The sequence below is a fragment of the Poromitra crassiceps genome, assembly GCF_964638095.1.
Source record: "Poromitra crassiceps genome assembly, chromosome: 8".
Classification (NCBI taxonomy): Eukaryota; Metazoa; Chordata; class Actinopteri; order Beryciformes; family Melamphaidae; genus Poromitra; species Poromitra crassiceps.
Genome location: NC_139629.1, coordinates 30,380,451 through 30,403,312, shown reverse-complemented (window position 1 = coordinate 30,403,312; position 22,862 = coordinate 30,380,451). Strand labels below are relative to the sequence as shown.

General features: G+C 44.6%; 1 protein-coding gene across 1 annotated transcript in view; it reads right to left on the bottom strand.

Moving 5' to 3' along the window:
* LOC310781840 (proteasome subunit beta type-7-like) overlaps positions 1 to 22,862 on the bottom strand; it is a 39,759-nt gene that overhangs the window by 2,343 nt on the left and 14,554 nt on the right. The window contains exons 4-7 of the mRNA XM_083642472.1: positions 22,400 to 22,540; positions 15,009 to 15,124; positions 11,668 to 11,726; positions 662 to 813 (exon numbers count right to left, since the gene is read on the bottom strand). Coding sequence (XP_083498598.1) covers positions 662 to 813; positions 11,668 to 11,726; positions 15,009 to 15,124; positions 22,400 to 22,540 — 468 coding nt within the window. The remainder of the gene's footprint in view (positions 1 to 661; positions 814 to 11,667; positions 11,727 to 15,008; positions 15,125 to 22,399; positions 22,541 to 22,862) is intronic.

The window sequence follows — 22,862 nt, the reverse complement described above, 5'->3', positions numbered from 1 at the left end:
TGCTTTAGTGAGGAGAGGGTGCTTTAGTGAGGAGAGGGTTCTTTAGTGAGGAGAGGGTTCTTTAGTGAGGAGAGGGTGCTTTAGTGAGGAGAGGGTTCTTTAGTGAGGAGAGGGTGCTTTAGTAAGGAGAGGGTGCTTTAGTGAGGAGAGGGTTCTTTAGTAAGGAGAGGGTTCTTTAGTGAGGATGGTGCTTTAGTGAGGAGAGGGTTCTTTAGTGAGGAGAGGGGTGCTTTAGTAAGGAGAGGGTGCTTTAGTGAGGAGAGGGTTCTTTAGTGAGGAGAGGGTTCTTTAGTAAGGAGAGGGTTCTTTAGTGAGGATGGTGCTTTAGTGAGGAGAGGGTGCTTTAGTGAGGAGAGGGTGCTTTAGTGAGGAGAGGGTTCTTTAGTGAGGAGAGGGTTCTTTAGTGAGGAGAGGGTGCTTTAGTGAGGAGAGGGTGCTTTAGTGAAGAGAGGGTGCTTTAGTGAGGAGAGGGTTCTTTAGTGAGGAGAGGGTTCTTTAGTGAGGAGAGGGTGCTTTAGTGAAGAGAGGGTGCTTTAGTGAGGAGAGGGTTCTTTAGTGAGGAGAGGGATGTTTCAGAGCACATGGCACTTTCAGTTAGTGCTGCAGAATGAAAGCCCTGACAGTCAGACACTGTGGTCACATGTCTGGCTTGGCTCCTTACCTGACACCCTTCTTGTTGGCCTCATCATGGGGTCTGATGTAGTCCACCTTGCCCTTGGTGATGACACACAGGTCAATGTTGCTGCCAGAGCCCAGGTCATTGAAGATGCCTGCTGCGATGGCATCGCGCACAAGCCGCTTGGCGTCTTCCTCCTACGAGCAAACAATCAAAGCAGTCAGTGACTCATTCTAAATATGCTGTTTTCACCTGGCCAAAGAAGGCACATAGAAACGCTACAGAGTTTGAATAGACTTAGTAACGTTAGTTATACATGTTATGAGCACAAATTATGCCCCCCTCATACACATGGGTAAGACCTTTAGTAACGTTAGTTATACATGTTATGAGCACAAATTATGCCCCCCTCATACACATGGGTAAGACCTTTACCCAAGCCTGCGTGTGCATTCTGTTGTCACTGCGGGCCATCCCTGGAAATGTGCTTTTTATTTACCACAGCTAAAAGGCGATGCTAACTTAGCATCAAAGCTAGCGGGACCTATCATCATTGCCTGCTTACTGCTAATGCTAATCCCATGTCAGAAAAAGTCTCCAGATCGCTAACGTAAGTTTCTTTTGAGAAAGATTGTCTCCAGGGGCGTCTGAGTCGGATGCAGTATTGTGAGGCAGCCAGTGAAACGTTAAACAGCAGTGGGGAGGGGCTAACAGCAGTGGGGAGGGGCTTGCTGACTGACTGGACTGTGAGGAGGGGAGGGGCTGGCTGACTGACTGACTGTGAGGACAGCTGAGGTTTATTTATGACGTTATGGTATTCACCTATTCAAAGAAAACAATTAAGACCTTTACCCTGTAAACGAAATTAAATACTTTTTAAGGCCTTATTTTGAGGATTTAATATTTTGAATACTTTAACTCATTCAGGGCCAGTTTAGGACTGCCAATATTTAGCACAGGCCAAAGATTTTCATAATTGTTGGTCATCTTTCAAGACCCACAGTAAATTATCTATTAGCACCAGAGTGATTTGCAATACCTCAAAATGAAGATGTACGTCTCTGGGTTCACCAGGGAAAAAAAAGTGAGCTTTTAGCATGTTCTGTACTCTACTTATAGCCATTTATATACACCCTGTTTTCACCCAAAAAGTCTGTTTGAGAAGAGAAACAGGAGAAAAATGCATTTTTGTAAAGAAGACAATCTCAGTCAGATCTCGCTCTCAATTCTTTTATTTTGAACTGTATTGACATCAGACATGTAAATACTATTCGTTATGATACAAATGACAAAAAAATAATAATATATATATACACATGAAGTGCTTTTTTTACATTCAACAATGCAGTTTACTCAGTGTGAGTGTGAATGTGTGTGCGCGGGGCCCATGTGTGTCTCTTTAGATTACATTTCGTCATTTATTATCCAAAGCGACTTACAATGTCACATTGTCAACATTAGTGGAATCAACTGTGGAACATCATCTACACAGATACACCCTTGCAGCAGTAGAGTAAAACATCAATGTTTTTTTTTTGTTTTTTTTTTTGTTTTTTGTTTTTTGGGGGGGGGGTTTGGGGTGAAGAAGGGGGGGGAGATGCTAGATGGGGGATGGGGGGAGGGGGTTTGGGGTGGAGAAGGGGGGGGGGAGATGCTACATCAAAAGGGTTAGTTCAGGAGGGACTCAAGTGGAGCTTGAAAAGGTGAGTTTTTTTTTCAAAGGTGGACTCACTGAAAACTAAAATAAAAAGTTGAGAAAAGAAAAGGAGTTTTCAATCTTCGGCGAAAGATGGGCAGGGATTCGGCCGTCCTGACCTCAGTGGGGAGTTCGTTCTACCACTGAGGGGAATTTACTCTATGTCACAATATATCGTCCCACAATATATCGCGATATCAAAACATGACAATATGTATCGTTGAGATGAAATCTCATATCGCGAGAAAAATAAGCTGAACATGGTGGCACTGATCTGCATCTGATTGCATGCTCGCTCTCCTTTTCATTGCTTTGTTTGAACAGACGAGGGACGTTACAGACACTGAGGATGAAAATGGTGAAATTACTCAAATTAGCGTGAAGGATGCCCCCTCAACTTACAAATCGATCGCAAAAAAATCGTCCTGACCTCAGTGGGGAGTTCGTTCTACCACTGAGGGGAATTTACTCTTTATGTCACAATATATCGTCCCACAATATATCGCGATATCAAAACGTGACAATATGTATCGTTGAGATGAAATCTCATATCGCGAGAAAAATAAGCTGAACATGGTGGCACTGATCTGCATCTGATTGCATGCTCGCTCTCCTTTTCATTGCTTTGTTTGAACAGACGAGGGACGTTACAGACACGGAGGATGAAAATGGTGAAATTACTCAAATTAGCATGAAAGATGCCCCCTCAAATTACAAATCGATCGCAAAAAATATCGTATCGTATTGTTATCGTGAACCCAATATCATCTATTGTATCGTATCGTGAACCTAGTGTATCGTGACACCCCTAGTCTTTATAGTTCAGAGTGTCATGGTAGACCTCAAAGCAGGGGACCCTGCACAAGGGGATGCGGCAGAAGTTGCACTGGAAACGTGTCTCCTTTCTCTTGTCGTTGGTCTTACACACTTTGCATCGCTTTGCTGGGTTGTCATTGTTGGGGGTGGGGTCATTCCTGACAGGGAAATGCTTTGCCAGGTTGGCAGACAGCCTACTCGGACGGTCAGCATATGGAGCTCTATGGAGCTTTGTGGCAGTGGTCCACGCCTGTATCAGACTCTCCTGGAATGCATGCATGGTCTGCACTGTGCCCTGTGGGTTTTTAGCTCTGTACAGGACGAAGGCGTTGTGGAGGCAGATTTCGAACATGTACATGACAAATTTAGTAGTCCATTTATAGGATTTCCTGATGAACGGATAGTACGAAATCATTTGATCTAGCCTATCAACACCGTTCATCGACTGGTTATACTCTATCACAGAGACAGGCTTCTCCTTCACCACCTTCCCCCTCACACCTTTCTTCCATGTCAAGACCTGTCTCATCTCGTCCTGGTGAAATGTGGACACCATTCTGACAACATTTGTGTCCCGCCATGCCAAGCACAGCACCCGGTCAGTGTGGAAGGCAATTCTGCCCCCTGGTTGCAGGGTGGCCTTCTCAGCATGGTGTACAGCTGGTGGTTCTCCTCTATGCTTTCGCAGTGTGCCACATACATGTGTCCCCAGATTTAGCAGGATATCACACATGGTAACAGAATTATAAAAGTTATCCATATACAGTTTGTAGCCCTGCTGTTCCAGCCCCAACAGGAGACCACACACTGTATCTACAAGAGATTTACCGTCTCCACAATAAGGCATCAAATTATAACAAAATCCTGTCTGGGACTCACATAACACATAACTTTTGATCCCGTAACGCACAGGTTTCTGTGGGTTAAAAACTTTAAAACTCAATCTGCCTCTCCACAGTAAAGTTCCTTCATCTATTGAGATGTTCTGGCCTGGCTGGTAGAGTTCCTGGAACTTGTTCACTAGCATATCCAAGATTGGGCGGACTTTGAACAACCTGTCATCCTTGTTTCTCACTGCTGTGTTGTCAGTAAAATGCAGGAAACGTGTAATGATCTGGAATCTGTTTCGGGACATTGTCTTACCAAAATAGGGGGTCTCCATCACCTCGCTCGTGGACCAGTAAGTCTTTAGGTCAGGCTTTACAATGAGCCCAGTCAGGAAAAGGAGCCCTAGGTAGGCCTTCAGTTCTGGAATGTCAACAGGTTTCCATGCCTCGATCCTCACACTTGTTGCGCCAGCCTCAATTGTCTGCTGTGCATATAAGTTGGTCTGGTCCACAACATACTGGAGCAGCTCTTCCGTAAGGATGAGTTCAAGGAAGTCGACCGGCTTGTCCGACTCCAGCGCAGCAGCACTGTTCAGCAGGCCAGGAACAGCAGTGAACGGGATGTCCTCCGGCTCCCACGGCACCTCATCCATGCAGTACCATTGCTGCTCTGGATACAGGATAGGTGTTATAAAAATATAGAAATACAAATACATTACTATAGCACACTCACACACACACAAGCTTGTAGATCAGCTATATTGGGCAAAGAGGGAAAATGAACATACCTTTGGTGTCTTTCTTTTTCCCCTTCTTCTTGGGTTGCTGTCCCTCCATTCGCTCTCCATCTGCACCACGGCCTGTAAATAAAGAAATACATACATTACAATACAATTTACAACACACACACAACATGTATAATTGTGAGCTTGTAGATCAGCCATTTTGGACAAAGACACAAAAGAGGGAAACAAGATCTTACCTTTTGATCTCGGTTGTTTACTAGATGTGGGCTCACTGGGTTCTGCAACACTCGGCTCGTCCTCATCTGAAATAAAAGCAACATATCCTCAGTAAACTATATAATCACATTTAGTACAGAGAGACAGTGTATTGTACTAGTGTCTCAGTAAACTATATAATCACATTTAGTACAGAGAGACAGTGTATTGTACTAGTGTCTCAGTAAACTATATAATCACATTTAGTACAGAGAGACAGTGTATTGTACTAGTGTCTCAGTAAACTATATAATCACATTTAGTACAGAGAGACAGTGTAGTGTCTCAGTAAACTATATAATCACATTTAGTACAGAGAGACAGTGTATTGTACTAGTGTCTCAGTAAACTATATAATCACATTTAGTACAGAGAGACAGTGTAGTGTCTCAGTAAACTATATAATCACATTTAGTACAGAGACAGTGTAGTGTACTAGTGTCTCAGTAAACTATACGATCATAGAATGCAGAGACAGTGTAGTCAGTAGTCACACACACACACACACACACACACACACACACACACACACACACACACACACACACACACACACGACATCATTACTGGGACTTTGTGTGAGTGTGATGACATCATCACTGGGACTTTGTGCGTGAAGCTGGTACTGGTACTGGTACTGTCTGTACAATATGCATATATATAAACAACAAAATTACTCCTTACCACGATCATCGGGGTCCTGTCGCATTGGATTCCAGTCCTCCTCGCCCTCGACATGGACAGCTGGCGACGGTGTGACCATCTCCTCTTCAGAAGAATGGGAGGTTGATGGCTGAGAGTCAAAGTCACTTTCAATGTAATCCCGGGGCGTCTTTGCACGGCGCAAATGCGCCCTGGAAAATGGCTCTTCCTGGGGAATCATGTCTGTTGTTGTGTTGCCCTCGATCTCCTCCTCGTCACTAAGTTCTGACTCAGTCTCGTCTCGCAAATGCGCCCTGGAAAATGGCTCGTCCTGGGGAATCATGTCTGTTGTGTTGCCCCCGATCTCCTCCTCGTCACTAAGTTCTGACTCAGTCTCGTCTCGTTCGAGCTGGGACACAGGAGGCTTGGGTTTGGGACCAGGCGCTGGGACCGGATCGATGGTGGTCACGGGTGTGACAACCGCAAACATCTCATCCAGTGTGCGCTGCCCAGCAGCAAGGCCAGCAGCAAGGCGAACAGCTCGGGCACCGCCGCGCCGAGGGGCGATGCGGTGTTTGGTCTTTTCTTTTGACTTCACCATGACTGACTAGACTATGACTACTACAACTAACTAACTAAACTAAACTACAGACTATACTACAACTAACTAACGCTAACTAAACTGACGACTATAGGCTACTAGCTACTGTAATCTCTTCAACTTCAACTTCAACTCAACTCAGCACACTGTCACAACCGTACACAATGGCGTCTCTTTCCTACTCTGCAAAGAGGAAGCGTTTCTCACGGCTTTTGTCTTCTTGCCACCTCCCCCATTTCAAAAAAACAGCTGCGGTATGTGTTTGATCGCGTGTTGTCGGCTACCCTTTGAAGGCAGGGACCTGTGTCTGTGTGACAGGCTGGGCAAGTGTTTGCTGCAGGCGCTGCACCAATAAAAACAAAAACACGTCAAAGACGTCATTGGCCCTCTGGGCTATTCCTGATAACACGTCAAAGACGTCATTGGCCCTGAATGAGTTAAGACCTCCGCGGGGACCCTGTGATAACAGGATCTCTACTGTACCCTGCTACAGCCATTTGATTGCCTGCGAAAATATGAGTGTTGGCAGACCACTCGCGGCCCACCTGCAGTACCTCCATGGCCCACCTGCAGTACCACCATGGCCCACCTGCAGTACCTCCATGGCCCACCTGCAGTACCACCATGGCCCACCTGCAGTACCTCCATGGCCCACCTGCAGTACCTCCATGGCCCACCTGCAGTACCACCATGGTCCACCTGCAGTACCTCCATGGCCCACCTGCAGTACCACCATGGCCCACCTGCAGTACCTCCATGGCCCACCTGCAGTACCACCATGGTCCACCTGCAGTACCTCCATGGCCCACCTGCAGTACCACCATGGCCCACCTGCAGTACCTCCATGGCCCACCTGCAGTACCACCATGGTCCACCTGCAGTACCACCTGCAGTACCACCATGGCCCACCTGCAGTACCACCATGGTCCACCTGCAGTACCTCCATGGCCCACCTGCAGTACCTCCATGGCCCACCTGCAGTACCTCCATGGCCCACCTTGGGAATCACTGAAATAGAGGCTTCTCCGAGAAGCCGTTTGGGTGTAATATGTCGGCAGCCAGTGGAATACACCACAGCAATCCAGGTGTTACAGGGTTCCCACACCTTTTTCAACATCAAATTCAAGGACTTTCCCGGCCCAATTCCCCAAATTCATGGAGCCAACACAGCCTAGTTTGAGACACTTTTATCAAAGTGAATTACTGTTACAACACTGAGATCTTTTTTATAATGAAAGCTAGCAGAAACTCTCAGACAATTAAAAAGAGGGAGGCTTGAATCAGGGATTCCGCTAGGATTTTTTCTGGCCGGCCAATGGAGCCGGCAAGATTCCAGAATTCCGGCCTTATAGAATATTTACAGGCACAGTCAAAATGTATTGAAAAAAAGATAGATGTAGCCTAATCATTTCTTAAATACATAACATATTATTGCAAACGAAATCTTAATTTTAAATCATTTTTTGATTTCAAAATAATTATCTAACTATTAACTATTCACTGCGGTCTGCGTTTGCAAAGGGAGCGTGCTGCACAACGCTCCTTATTTAATTAATTCAGTTCGGGTTTGCAGACCCATTAAGATTAAACAATAAAACACAAAAAACAAAAGCTATTATCCAATCGTCCAACAAATGTATTTTATTATAGTGAATGAACTCGTCACAAACTTTGTGAACTGAGTTTGTCATATATTCCCGTTTAATTAAGCCTAAAGAAAGACACTGGCGGGCCTACATTAAATGTCTCTTTGCATCGAAGAACGAGAAATTAAATAACTTGAAAGATAATCTAAATTAAGAAGTTGCCTACCTGCAACAAGCCAGAGATGAGACCTGCAGTCAGTCAAACTTTATAGCCTATATTTTCTGAAGCGGTCTATATTGACACGATGACGAGGGACTGCAGCTGGTTGACAGGCCGGCATCCAACTCGCTTTCAGAACGGACTCATAGCCTACTTCACAACATGAGAATATTTGCTTTACTTTAACTCATTGAGTGCCAATGACGACTATAGTCGTCAATTCAAATAGTAACGTTGAGTGCCAATGACGACTAAAGTCGTCAATTGCGTTTTTTGACGGTGGGACGTGGATCAAAGCCTCCTGCATCTCCTGTAAAAATATTGTAGCTATTGAAGGCGTATAACCTATTTTACGGACCCATTAGGTGGCGACAGTGCTCTCCAGATTATAGAAAGTTGAGGAAAAACAGCAGAAAAAGCCGTGATGAAAGAGAAACCGATGCATGAGCCAGAGCGGCACAGATTGCTCTGGCTGGAGCCAACGTTAGCTGCGAAGAGCAGCCAATCCGCTCCCACAAATGAGCCCCTCTGTCTCTGCTGCATAGTTTCTCCACACGATTAGCCGCCAGAAAATAAAACCAAAGCCAAACCATTTTCATGAGAATGGTTTGGCTTTTCAGTGTCGCGCTGGGAGCCGGCGCACAAGGCGGAGCGCTCCGAAAATAGACTGGGTGCAACGCACTTTGAAACGCGCAGCAGAAAGCCTATAATCGGACGCAGCTTCATCCCAGCTCACAACCGAAACCCCAGAAACGCAGACGAACTCAGTGAGCCCCATCCAGACTCCCCCGACGAGCGGCCGCCATCCGAACGTGGATCCGCAGGCAGCAGAGCCTGCCATAGCAGGCAGCAGAGACTCGCCTGACACACGCAGCAGCCAGCAGAGCGAGCAGAGCCACCAGAGACACTCCCACGGAGGAGGAGTTTGGAGTTGAGGGGGGTGGGGGTGCTGTTTATTGAAGGAAATTACTGTTCAGATGTTTCAGGTCAGAAAATATTAGCTTCAGAGTCAGTGATTTGCTTGAAATGCTTAATTTCACAAAAGGCTGATTATCTCAGCTTCTAGATGGAAACGTCTGTTTTTACTGAAATCAACCTATCTTCTCCGGCTGATAACTAAAGAACGGAAAATGATATCAATAAACGTCTCAATAAAAGTCTCATCGTTCTTTGGGCATGTTCGGTGTTTACATAGTAATATCACACAATATTCTGCGGGCCTCGAGAAATCACTGAAAACGCTCTGAAACTCTGGCACTGGGAGCGTCCGTTCTCCAAAAGTGGCTGGCACTCAATGAGTTAAACTGAAGGGCAAAGGTAAGAATATTAGCCTTGTGTTACCTGTAGCCTACATCTGAGAACAAAATCCTGTGTTGCATCTTGTGAGCTTTGAGATGATGCTCCATAAAGTCGTTCAGATGAATAAATGAAAGCTGCCCATTAAATCCTCCTCTTAAATGGCAAATCAACTGAGGTTCTAGTAGGTTATTTATGCTGAAATGATGTTGACATTAGTGGCTAAATTAATGGACATAATAATAAGCTTTACAACCTGCAGAGGACTTCTCTGTCGCTGCGAGAATTCTCGCAATACGCCTGCGGCAGTTTCTTCATGATCAGCGCTCCGCTACATGTGCAAAGCCAACTTGCGATTGTAATATCAACCCAACTTTTCCTCTCTGTGGCGGCTTCTCATGGCTGGTTGGATCTTGTTCTGGACCATCGTTACATAAAAAGAACTGGTCGAGGGATGTCTGCGTTGACATTTCGGTCTCTTGTGTCAAGCCAAAGCGCTATCGGCTGCGGGATGCTGCACAGCTGCAGTGTGCGGCTTTTGCGTGGCAGTTATTTTTTCTCTTTTTCACCCAACACTCAACATAACAGCGGGGCGAAAATATATAAAGTCTATATTTAAGTTGTAGCTTATGGCAACATCACTCGTCACACAATATTGCGCTATTTTATATAATGAATTAATTTATTTGGCATTTCCAACCGGCTACTTGAGCCGGCGACCTTTTAATTTGCCGGCCCACGGCAACAAATACCGGCTAAAAGCCGGCATATACCGGCTAACGGAATCCCTGGCTTGAATGTGTGAACTTGTTAGCAGACTATGTGGTCTCTTGTAGGGGTCTCACGGTACACAAAAGTCACGGTTCGGTACGTACCTCGGTTTTGGGGTCACGGTTCGGTACGAATACGGCACGTTACGAAAACGGGGAAAAAAAGCAACAAATCCCAAATTCTGTTTTTTTCCCTTTGAATATGTCTGAATTCTGCTTTTTACGCTATTTATACCATCAGAAATAGTGTCTAATATGTGGGAATGAATAATTGTCCACTATTTAATAAGATCTAGGCAATCCACACAAAAAGGTTTTACTCTAGAGCAGTGATTTTCAAAGTGTGGGGTGCGCCTCCCTCTCAGATGTCTGTATTCCAGCTGTTTGACAGGGCAAAGGCATTTCCCCCCACTTTAAATCTTTATTGTACGAGTTTGTAAACAGAGTGCAGGTGTGGAGTAGCCTAATACTCCCACCAACCCCTCCCCCTGTTGTATTTGTTTTATGTAGCATTTGCGTTTGATGTAAGCACTAATTTGGAATCCTATCTAAAAGCGGCCACTAGGCGGCAGTATTTCTTTAGTCAACGTCAAAATACCTACATGTTAAGTAGAAGAAGAATAAAACGGCAGAAGAAGAAAAACTTCTAAACCCTGTTGAAAGATACCCCCACTGTCTGACAGACAACGGGGTGGGTTTCACTTTCCCAGTAAGTATGGGAAAGAACCCTGTCAGCGCCTTAACGTTATTGGATGTGAGTTTTGTTTAGCATAATATGATTACGTTCGGTCATCTAATGGATTATTGGAACATGACAAGGAGTCATCCCCTCTTCCTTGGTTGTCTGCATCCGCAGATGTCTGGTTGAGTCTGCTTGACCGCATCACTCATCCCACGCGATGTAAGTTGCTTGTTTACAAGTTAACAGCTTTGTCAGTGTTATGTAACGTTTAGCCGCAACGCGCAACTATAAAGGACTTTGTCGCGGCTACGTAGCGTTACATTGGCAAGCTTACCTCGTTGGCTTGATGATGACAGAATTTGCAAAACAGCTTATCGCCACAAAACGTCCCATTCTGTGAACGCGGATTTCTATGGCCCTTGTGTTGTTTTGGTGTGTCTTCTTCTGTGGCGTTTAATTAAATTCAATTCAATGCCGTTCAAACAGCGTTTAGGTGCTTCTGGATTTGACGTATTCGTCGTGTCGTTTCACGTATCGTGAAACGAGGTACCGTGAGGGTCGTACCGTAAATTCACGGGACGAATACATGTACCGTGACACCCCTAGTCTCTTGCCTTCTCTAACACAGCACAGCAAAACAATATACTGAATTGTGTAAGTTGAGCAATAGAGAGAGACTTATTTATTAGTTTAAGAGCTAAGTAACTGCTTGCTTGTTTATTTCATTCATTCAAAACATAAATTCAAGCATTTTCAATGACCCATGTCTATTTTCAAAAACTTTTAAGGCCTTGATTTCTCTTTCTTTCTCTAAATTCACAAACTTTCAATGATTTCAAGAACCCGTGGGAACCCTGGCCTGTACTGAGTAGTGACACCTGCTGGGAGAGAATGTGTATTTGTGTGGCACTCACCTCCATGTCAGGCTTGTAGCGGTCCTCAAACACGGCCATGGCAGCAAGGGACCCAGAGCCTTTAGAAAAGAAGAGAAAATAACTGCTTACAGCTGCAACCATTAAACCATTAATCAATTAGTTGTTTGACAGAAAATTAATTGACGACTATTTTGATAATTGATTCATCGTTTTGAATTTTTTAAGCCAAAATTAGCAGATTCCAGCTTCTTAAATGTGAATATTTCTAATCTGCAGCCAGCCATCCAGATTACTGGTATGACCGGCCAGACTCACTCGTACAGGAATCGGAGTCACAAACAGATGGAATTAAAATGTGTCAGCTGGTGGTTTTGTACGCGGGAGACAAAGCTACGGCTTCAGCAGACGAGTTGTGACTAACGTTAGGTTGGCTGGCATGACAATGACATCTTAGCATGTGTTAATGTTAGCATCGCTAGCGGGATGCTAGCTAACTGTCAAGCCAATTCTGGGATTACTAACGTTACCAAACATGTGAGTCAAGATCGCTAAAATGTGTTGTTGACAATATGACTATGCTGTCCGTTAATGTTAGACCATCTAAGAGCAGCCATCTGCTATGGTTTTTCACTGTCTGCAGTGCACAGTGAGACTATCATTTCACAGCACACTGTGGGATATGTCACTAATCACAGTAACGTGAACGTCCACAATCATGACCACCATTACATAATGTTAGGCAAACTACAGATGACTAAATAAATGGTTAATGATCATTTAATGACAACAATTATAGCCAATGAGCTGCATTGAGTCATTCTTATCTGCTAAGACCTTCATAGTGCATCATGAGAATGGTAGCCTACTTTAATTGAATTAAACTAAATTGTAATGTATCAGAGATTAATCATTATGTCCTTAAATGTGCTCCTAACTTTTTCAACTGAGGAGCATAATGTAAGGTGATAATCACATCACAGACACCCAGTTCATAAATGCTGCAATACTTCAAATGCAAAGGCTTCCATCAGTGGGCGATAGGCTCAATCCCCACTGTGTTAACTCAGTTGGTGATAGTGACTTTAACAGACGTTTATTGACATGAAAATCTTTGATCGTATCATTTAATAAATTGCCAATATGTATACAACATGACAAAGAAGGTAACACTTAAAATGTATTATTGCCGTGCCAAAAGGCGTAAAAAATGTGGGTGCACCTAAATGATGTGCTGGTGCACCTAAATTAAAAAGTAAGGTGCGTGGGTGCACCTAGTGTAAAACGTTAGTCTGGAGCCCTGCATCTTGCAACACTGATCCAAATTTCCCACCATTTTATACACCAAAGGACGAATCGATTAATCGAGGAAATAATCAATAGATTACAGCTATCGATTATTTTAGTAATCGAGTATTCTACCGATGATCAAATAATCGATTCCTGGATTAATACATCTCCAGGATTGTGACTTGTAATGGTCGTTCTTTTCTACTGTTTGTTTGCTCTGGAGAAAAGCAGCCACTGTGTGTCTTTGATTAGGCTTGCATTCGGTACTAAGCACAATAAAAAGACGATGGCTTCATTTGATTTATTCTGATATTATATTCAATAAGTCAATAAGCCTTAGGCCTCATGCCATCTCCAAATAGCACTTGATAATGAAACCATATTAGCTTTTAGACCCATTAGAATTCTCAAAAATAAAGACGAGTGCTTCTCTCAAAGGGAATGTTGCCCCTTAAGCCGGAGATATACTCGCGAGTTGATGCGGACACGGACAGCTGCAGCACCGTGGACACGTGCTGCGCGTGTTTATACTCGTTTCTGCTGCAGCACCGTGGACACGTGCTGCGCGTGTTTATACTCGTTTCTGCTGCAGCACCGTGGACACGTGCTGCGCGTGTTTATACTCGTTTCTGCTGCAGCACCGTGGACACGTGCTGCGCGTGTTTATACTCGTTTCTGCTGCAGCACCGTGGACACGTGCTGCGCGTGTTTATACTCGTTTCTGCTGCAGCACCGTGGACACGTGCTGCGCGTGTTTATACTCGTTTCTGCTGCAGCACCGTGGACGCGTGCTGCGCGTGTTTATACTCGTTTCTGCTGCAGCACCGTGGACGCGTGCTGCGCGTGTTTATACTCGTTTCTGCTGCAGCACCGTGGACGCGTGCTGCGCGTGTTTATACTCGTTTCTGCTGCAGCACCGTGGACGCGTGCTGCGCGTGTTTATACTCGTTTCTGCTGCAGCACCGTGGACGCGTGCTGCGCGTGTTTATACTCGTTTCTGCTGCAGCACCGTGGACGCGTGCTGCGCGTGTTTATACTCGTTTCTGCTGCAGCACCGTGGACGCGTGCTGCGCGTGTTTATACTCGTTTCTGCTGCAGCACCGTGGACACGTGCTGCGCGTGTTTATACTCGTTTCTGCTGCAGCACCGTGGACGCGTGCTGCGCGTGTTTATACTCGTTTCTGCTGCAGCACCGTGGACGCGTGCTGCGCGTGTTTATACTCGTTTCTGCTGCAGCACCGTGGACGCGTGCTGCGCGTGTTTATACTCGTTTCTGCTGCAGCACCGTGGACGCGTGCTGCGCGTGTTTATACTCGTTTCTGGAGTCACAGATGAGGACGTGTGAGGAGAGGCATCCCAAAAGCAGGTAAAACACTGTGGGAGAAGTGAGAATGTTGTTGAAAGGAGGAGAGAGCGATGATGAGGGCTCGAGCGGAAGTGTAGTTTAATGCACAGCGAGTTTTCGAGATCGTGCGGTATGCGGGTGTCTGCAGAGAGGCAAACCCTCTGACGACGACATTTACGTCACGCGGACTGTGACCGACTCTCTGATCCGCAAAGTACTAGGGCTTTAGCGTATAGTGTTAAGAGACCTTGAGTTCTACAAAAGCGCCATATAAATGACATGTAGTATTATTATTATTATTATTAATGTGAGTGGCCTGGTGACATCATCAATGTGCAAAAAACGAATTGAAACTAACTAATGACAGAAAGCTGACAACCCACAGGGGACACCTAGTTGTTTTTGTCTTGACTGAAGGGCGTGACATGTGTACCAAGTCAGAGCCAATGTGATTACATTCACTTTCTGGGATGTATTATAAACATGGCTGAAAGGCAATGGTACACATCACAATTTGTAGGTTTAAGAAATGTTAAATATTGTCATAGTCAAAGCCACAATGAGTTCTCTAAGCAGCTCTAACTGAAATATGAGAAAGTTGTAGAAAACACCGATAGGTAGATGAGAGGTTTGTGTTGACAGCTGGGTGTGAGACAGCTGGTTGTGAAACAGCTGGGTGTGAGACAGCTGGTTGTGAAACAGCTGGGTGTGAGACAGCTGGGTGTGAGCTGGGTGACAGCCGACTCACCCATGGTGACGTAGGGCAGCTTGTCAGTGGAGCCATGAGGGTAAATGCTGTACAGGTGTGGGCCCACACAGTCCACTCCACCCAGGACCAGAGCAGCACCGATGTAGCCTTGGTACCTGAGGAAACACAGAGGCAGTACTGCTCATTTACATGTTCACAATGTTTCACTAAAACAATAAAAGCAAATTAAAGACACAAAGCTGGTGTTAATTATGATTTATGCAGATAGACATCTGGGCCCTGCTAACTAGGTCCTACCACTGTATAGATCACACATGGGCAAAATACGGCCCGCGGGCCACATCGCCACCTGTGTGGCCTGCGATGGAATTGCAAAAAAAAAACACAGTGCACCTGAACGCAACATGCAAGATACCCGCTGAATATGTGTCCAAATGTTCATGTCATTCTGGCCAATACTCCACTTCTGTTATAGCATTTCAGTCTGGAATATGGACTCTTCAATAATCTTTATGACTAAAAGGCTACATTGAAGTAGAAATTTAAATAACTCAAATAACTCATTGGTTTTGGATTTATTTAGCTTCAAGACTGCATTTTTGTTCGTGTGACCCTCAACACAGGCTTTGATCATCCCGGGACACTTACTGATACTTATGCTTAAATTAACCTACTCATATTCTGATTTATTTCAAGAAAGACATTTCAGCTGGTGGAAATTCTAATTGGCTGGTAACTTTAAAATCTAGCAGCCATATTGGTAGGTGGTCAAAAAAGTTAATTTCAAGCCCTGCAGGGAGAGCAGGTGGTGACATAGGAGTGAGTGAGGAAAAGGATCAAATATTGGTGGTTCTCTCTCTTTCGTGTATCGTCATTCATATATCCAGCTTTGTGTCGTGTAGCCATGCCCTCGTCTCAGGTCCCACTCGGAAGAGGCCCTCCTCTGAAGGTGGTCTATGCAGGGGACAGGTGGTGATCACGTGGTTGGCAGTCTGCTCAGGCTCCCCGCACTCACACGCTGCACTGTCGGTTAGGCCCCACTTCTTCATGGACGCTTTGAAGCAGCCAACCCCTGTGCGAAGGCGGTTCAGGAGGGTCCATTGCCGGCGAGGTAGGTCTAGTGGTGGTTAAGACTGAATAATGACATCACAACTGTGAAAACAACAATTGGCCCGCCCGAACCTTGAGTGCTATCGCAGACATGCCGAGACACAATTTACAGAGTAACATCATTAGATGTGATTACCAATCACTGCTTTAAATGGTCTAGTGATGATACATGACTTGGTTATCGCTGATTGCTGTGTTGACTGACTGGCATTTATTATGGAGCCGACGTTCTGGTTCACTGTACATTTATTTACCGTACTGTCAAAGTCCGTTGACCTCGTTTGTTGTTGAAAACAAACTAACTCAAACACAAATAAACTCCCTGATGTGCTGCTTGCAACAGAGGCTGGGCTCCGCCCCTTCACATGGGGAGCGCAGCAATTTTACAGCACAGTTTGCATTTGGCGCGTCTTGTCTGTCTCTTTGGCGAGCCATAATCCATACTCATCTTTGAAACGCAACATATTGTTGATTGTCCAGGTTTTTCATGACCGTACGAACACTCACGATGTGTCCTAGATGCAGCGTTAACCGTGTGGTGTAACGTTTGTGTTGGTGAACAGTACGTATGTCTGTCTGTGTGTGTGTGTGTGTGTGTGTCTCAACAGTACGTATGTCTGTGTGTGTCTCGAGATTCTTGTCAACTAGCGACCTGTAGCTAACCAGCAGCTCGCGCTAACAGCGCTGCTGCCAAAAATAGCTGATGAGCTGATGCCGTCGGAACGGTGTGACGGAAACTATTAGTGGTTTCGGACCAGTGACTTTTTCAAACCGTGGTATACTTGGAAACCGGCACATCTCTAGTCCCCATCCACATTTTCCCAGTCAGCCATTTGAACTGGTGTCCCTTTTATTCTGACACTGTAGTAAGATGAGGCAGTCTTTTATTCTGACACTGCAGAAAGATGAGGCAGTCTTTTATTCTGACACTGCAGTAAGATGAGGCAGTCTTTTATTCTGACACTGCAGAAAGATGGGTCAGTCTTTTATTCTGACACTGCAGTAAGATGGGGCAGTCTTTTATTCTGACACTGCAGTAAGATGAGGCAGTCTTTTATTCTGACACTGCAGAAAGATGGGTCAGTCTTTTATTCTGACACTGCAGTAAGATGAGGCAGTCTTTTATTCTGACACTGCAGAAAGATGAGGCAGTCTTTTATTCTGACACTGCAGTAAGATGAGGCAGTCTTTTATTCTGACACTGCAGTAAGATGAGGCAGTCTTTTATTCTGACACTGCAGAAAGATGAGGCAGTCTTTTATTCTGACACTGCAGTAAGATGAGGCAGTCTTTTATTCTGACACTGCAGTAAGATGGGTCAGTCTTTTATTCTGACACTGCAGTAAGATGAGGCAGTCTTTTATTCTGACACTGCAGTAAGATGAGGCAGTCTTTTATTCTGACACTGCAGTAAGATGAGGCAGTCTTTTATTCTGACACTGCAGAAAGATGGGTCAGTCTTTTATTCTGACACTGCAGTAAGATGGGTCAGTCTTTTATTCTGACACTGCAGTAAGATGGGGCAGTCTTTTATTCTGACACTGCAGTAAGATGGGGCAGTCTTTTATTCTGACACTGCAGTAAGATGGGGCAGTCTTTTATTCTGACACTGCAGTAAGATGAGGCAGTCTTATTCTGACACTGCAGTAAGATGAGGCAGTCTTTTATTCTGACACTGCAGAAAGATGAGGCAGTCTTTTATTCTGACACTGCAGAAAGATGGGGCAGTCTTTTATTCTGACACTGCAGTAAGATGAGGCAGTCTTTTATTCTGACACTGCAGTAAGATGAGGCAGTCTTTTATTCTGACACTGCAGTAAGATGAGGCAGTCTTATTCTGACACTGCAGTAAGATGAGGCAGTCTTTTATTCTGACACTGCAGTAAGATGAGGCAGTCTTATTCTGACACTGCAGTAAGATGAGGCAGTCTTTTATTCTGACACTGCAGTAAGATGAGGCAGTCTTTTATTCTGACACTGCAGTAAGATGGGGCAGTCTTTTATTCTGACACTGCAGTAAGATGAGGCAGTCTTTTATTCTGACACTGCAGTAAGATGGGGCAGTCTTTTATTCTGACACTGCAGTAAGATGAGGCAGTCTTTTATTCTGACACTGCAGTAAGATGAGGCAGTCTTTTATTCTGACACTGCAGTAAGATGAGGCAGTCTTTTATTCTGACACTGCAGTAAGATGGGGCAGTCTTTTATTCTGACACTACAGTAAGATGGGGCAGTCTTTTATTCTGACACTGCAGTAAGATGAGGCAGTCTTTTATTCTGACACTGCAGTAAGATGGGGCAGTCTTTTATTCTGACACTGCAGTAAGATGAGGCAGTCTTTTATTCTGACACTGCAGTAAGATGGGGCAGTCTTTTATTCTGACACTGCAGTAAGATGATGCAGTCTTTTATTCTGACACTGCAGTAAGATGAGGCAGTCTTTTATTCTGACACTGCAGTAAGATGAGGCAGTCTTTTATTCTGACACTGCAGTAAGATGAGGCAGTCTTTTATTCTGACACTGCAGTAAGATGATGCAGTCTTTTATTCTGACACTGCAGTAAGATGGGGCAGTCTTTTATTCTGACACTGCAGTAAAATGGGGCAGTCTTTTATTCTGACACTGCAGTAAAATGGGGCAGTCTTTTATTCTGACACTGCAGTAAGATGGGGCAGTCTTTTATTCTGACACTACAGTAAGATGAGGCAGTCTTTTATTCTGACACTACAGTAAGATGGGGCAGTCTTTTATTCTGACACTGCAGTAAGATGGGGCAGTCTTTTATTCTGACACTGCAGTAAGATGGGGCAGTCTTTTATTCTGACACTGCAGTAAGATGGGGCAGTCTTTTATTCTGACACTGCAGTAAGATGGGTCCAGGGCTCGACGTTAACTTTTAAAAGTGGTTGCCGGAGGGGCAACCTGGCAAGAGCTTTTGGTTGCCCGAATAAAAATATGGTTGCCCAATTTTAGTCGCCTTATATTTTGAGTAATTAAGATACTAAGCCGGCTTAATAATGACGATGTGACAGAAAAGTAAGTATAATAGTCTATAGTATAGTATAATAGGCCTATTCAGTGTGCGCACCGGGTGTAGTAGTAGTAATAATGATAATAATAATAATAATAATAAATTTGTGTCATTTCGTTTTCTAAACAAATCTTATTTTTTGTTTTTATAATGCATTTGCACTGAAAGGATTTAACTAATATTTGTGAACTTTCATTTTCATATATTTTTTAACAGTTATTGTTCATATTGTGCTTAATTTATTAATTAAAAGCGTTATTGATAATTAAGTAGCCTACCCTCCTCCAGGCCCAGCTCCAGACCCAAGTTACAGAGGGGGCCTGCCCCTAGCTTGGGGGGGCCAAGCTACCCAAGGGGGGTCCGGGGGGATTCTCCCCCGGAAGAAGATTTTGTACATTTTAAAGTAAAATTTGTCAACCTGGTGCATTTGAGAGCAAAATGAAGAGGCTAAATCTGTGAAGAACTACACACATCTCTAATGTGTTGTGACTTTACAAATAATTAGGCCTAAACAATTAATATTAAGTGTATTTCCACATTGTGGACAAATTGCATTCATTGTGACAAATTTACAATAGTTAATATCCAGCCAGAATCATTGCAAATGGATGTTCAAAGTAACAGTTAGCAATAGCATTGAGTTAATCAATGCCTAATGACAGCCAGATTCCATGTTAAACTTTAAAACAGAAAAACAGAAAAACGTTTTTAGCAAAAAAAAAAAAAAAAGATTTTTTTTTTTTTTAATGGGGGGGGGGGGGGGGGGGCAGTTTGTTGAATGGGGGGGCCCGGCCCGGTCAGGCGGCCCGGTCAGGCCCGCCCCTAACGCCGGGCCTGCCCTCCTCATGTTCATTCAGGGATACTATGATGACAGTGGTTTGGGGCCCCCACTCTGATGTTGCATAGGGCCCCAGAAGGCCCAGAAGCGGCCCTGCAATCCCTCTCTCTCTCACCCCGTATGAGAGGCTGACAGGCCAGGGATGCAAATCATTCCTCAGCACATATACGCGGTGGTAAAACGTTTTTGAAGGATGTCCTGGTCGAGGTCTATGTTGTAGGCTTGTTGTAGGCTACATGCTTTGCAGTATAGCGTTATGCTGGAATTATGCTTGAAGTTTGGACTGTCGCACGGAAATGAGAGACTGAATCTTGACGAGGAAACGTGTGGAGCGTTTATACACTGTGTGGGTTTCTGCTCGCGGAAGTGAGCTGGAGTCTTGAAAACTCCACTTTGTCCGCCCAGCCGCGTCCACGTAGTTACACAATTCGGGGTGTGCACGGCCAGGCGAAAACCGTCTGCACAGCAGCCTTGTGGAGGGGCGCATCTGCTGATTTGACTCACTTTTCCGTGCGGACACTCGCCGATGCGGGGAGCGCACTTGTTGTAGGCTACATGCTTTGCAGTATAGCATTCGTTTTCCGTCCCGTTCAAAGACGCACTAGTATTTCACCTCAATGACAATTTCCTCGTCCTTTGTTTCTGTGCGGGGCTGCGGGCGGACGAGGTTCTTCTTGCGTCTTGCAGCCGCTGTGATTGTGTGCGAGCAGCCCCACCTGTCCCAGTCAGTACTCGTTAAACATACCGCACGTGCAGCATGCATCACGTAGGTTCCGACTGGTAATTAGTAACATCGTTTTGATTGTAACAGCAATAAAATGTCACATATATGTCACTCACAACAAGTATTAAAACATTTATTTGGTGTATATTTTGCTGTTTGCTGCTGTACATATTTTGTTGCATGTTAAATCGTGGTTGCCCCTGGGGCAACCAAAGACCAAGAAATGGTTGCCCCATGTTTTTTTTGGTTGCCCGGGGCAACCGGGCAGCCGTTAATGTCGAGCCCTGGGGTCAGTCTTTTATTCTGACACTGCAGTAAGATGAGGCAGTCTTTTATTCTGACACTGCAGAAAGATGAGGCAGTCTTTTATTCTGACACTGCAGTAAGATGAGGCAGTCTTTTATTCTGACACTGCAGTAAGATGAGGCAGTCTTTTATTCTGACACTGCAGAAAGATGAGGCAGTCTTTTATTCTGACACTGCAGTAAGATGATGCAGTCTTTTATTCTGACACTGCAGTAAGATGAGGCAGTCTTTTATTCTGACACTGCAGTAAGATGAGGCAGTCTTTTATTCTGACACTGCAGTAAGATGATGCAGTCTTTTATTCTGACACTGCAGTAAGATGAGGCAGTCTTTTATTCTGACACTGCAGTAAGATGAGGCAGTATTTTATTCTGACACTGCAGTAAGATGAGGCAGTCTTTTATTCTGACACTGCAGTAAGATGGGTCAGTCTTTTATTCTGACACTGCAGTAAAATGATGCAGTCTTTTATTCTGACACTGCAGTAAGATGGGTCAGTCTTTTATTCTGACACTGGAGTAAGATGAGGCAGTCTTTTATTCTGACACTACAGTAAGATGAGGCAGTCTTTTATTCTGACACTGCAGTAAGATGAGGCAGTCTTTTATTCTGACACTACAGTAAGATGAGGCAGTCTTTTATTCTGACACTACAGTAAGATGGGTCAGTCTTTTATTCTGACACTGGAGTAAGATGAGGCAGTCTTTTATTCTGACACTGCAGTAAGATGAGGCAGTCTTTTATTCTGACACTGCAGTAAGATGAGGCAGTCTTTTATTCTGACACTGCAGTAAGATGAGGCAGTCTTTTATTCTGACACTGCAGTAAGATGGGGCAGTCTTTTATTCTGACACTGCAGTAAGATGAGGCAGTCTTTTATTCCACTGCAGTAAGATGAGGCAGTCTTTTATTCTGACACTGCAGTAAGATGAGGCAGTATTTTATTCTGACACTGCAGTAAGATGGGGCAGTCTTTTATTCTGACACTGCAGTAAGATGGGGCAGTCTTTTATTCTGACACTGCAGTAAGATGGGGCAGTCTTTTATTCTGACACTGCAGTAAGATGGGGCAGTCTTTTATTCTGACACTGCAGTAAGATGAGGCAGTCTTTTATTCTGACACTGCAGTAAGATGGGGCAGTCTTTTATTCTGACACTGCAGTAAAATGAGGCAGTCTTTTATTCTGACACTGCAGTAAGATGATGCAGTCTTTTATTCTGACACTGCAGTAAGATGGGGCAGTCTTTTATTCTGACACTGCAGTAACATGAGGCAGTCTTTTATTCTGACACTGCAGTAAGATGAGGCAGTCTTTTATTCTGACACTGCAGTAAGATGAGGCAGTCTTTTATTCTGACACTGCAGTAAGATGTTTTCTGGTGCAGTCACCACCTTGTGGGACCATCATCAGAACCTCACCTGAAGAGCATTTGCTTGAGCATGCGGCAGGCGGTGGCCACGCGAGGCAGCCTGCCCGTGGAGAGGGCGTGCAGCTCCAGGTTGGAGGAGATGATCTGAGTGGTCATCTCCGTGTCTGCAGCTGTGCCTGCTCCGCAACAACTGGAGACAACAGGAACGTGTTTGAATCATGCAACATCATCCTGGGTCTAATAAATACAGCTTATTCAAGACATACAAGCAGCTGCAATGCAAGATTCCTTTCTATGCAAAAACCTAGTGAAAATGTAAATATCCAGCCTTTTTTTTCCAGTCTATTCATAGTATTCTATTCCCATGATGCCACATGCATTTCCAATATGGCGCTTTACTAAACACACTGGCTGTTTTGGTCATTTGATTGTAATCGCCTATTAACTGATTACAATCAGCCAGTGTTGTCCTACCAAGATGGCCATGTGACGATGTAACAGAATACTATGAA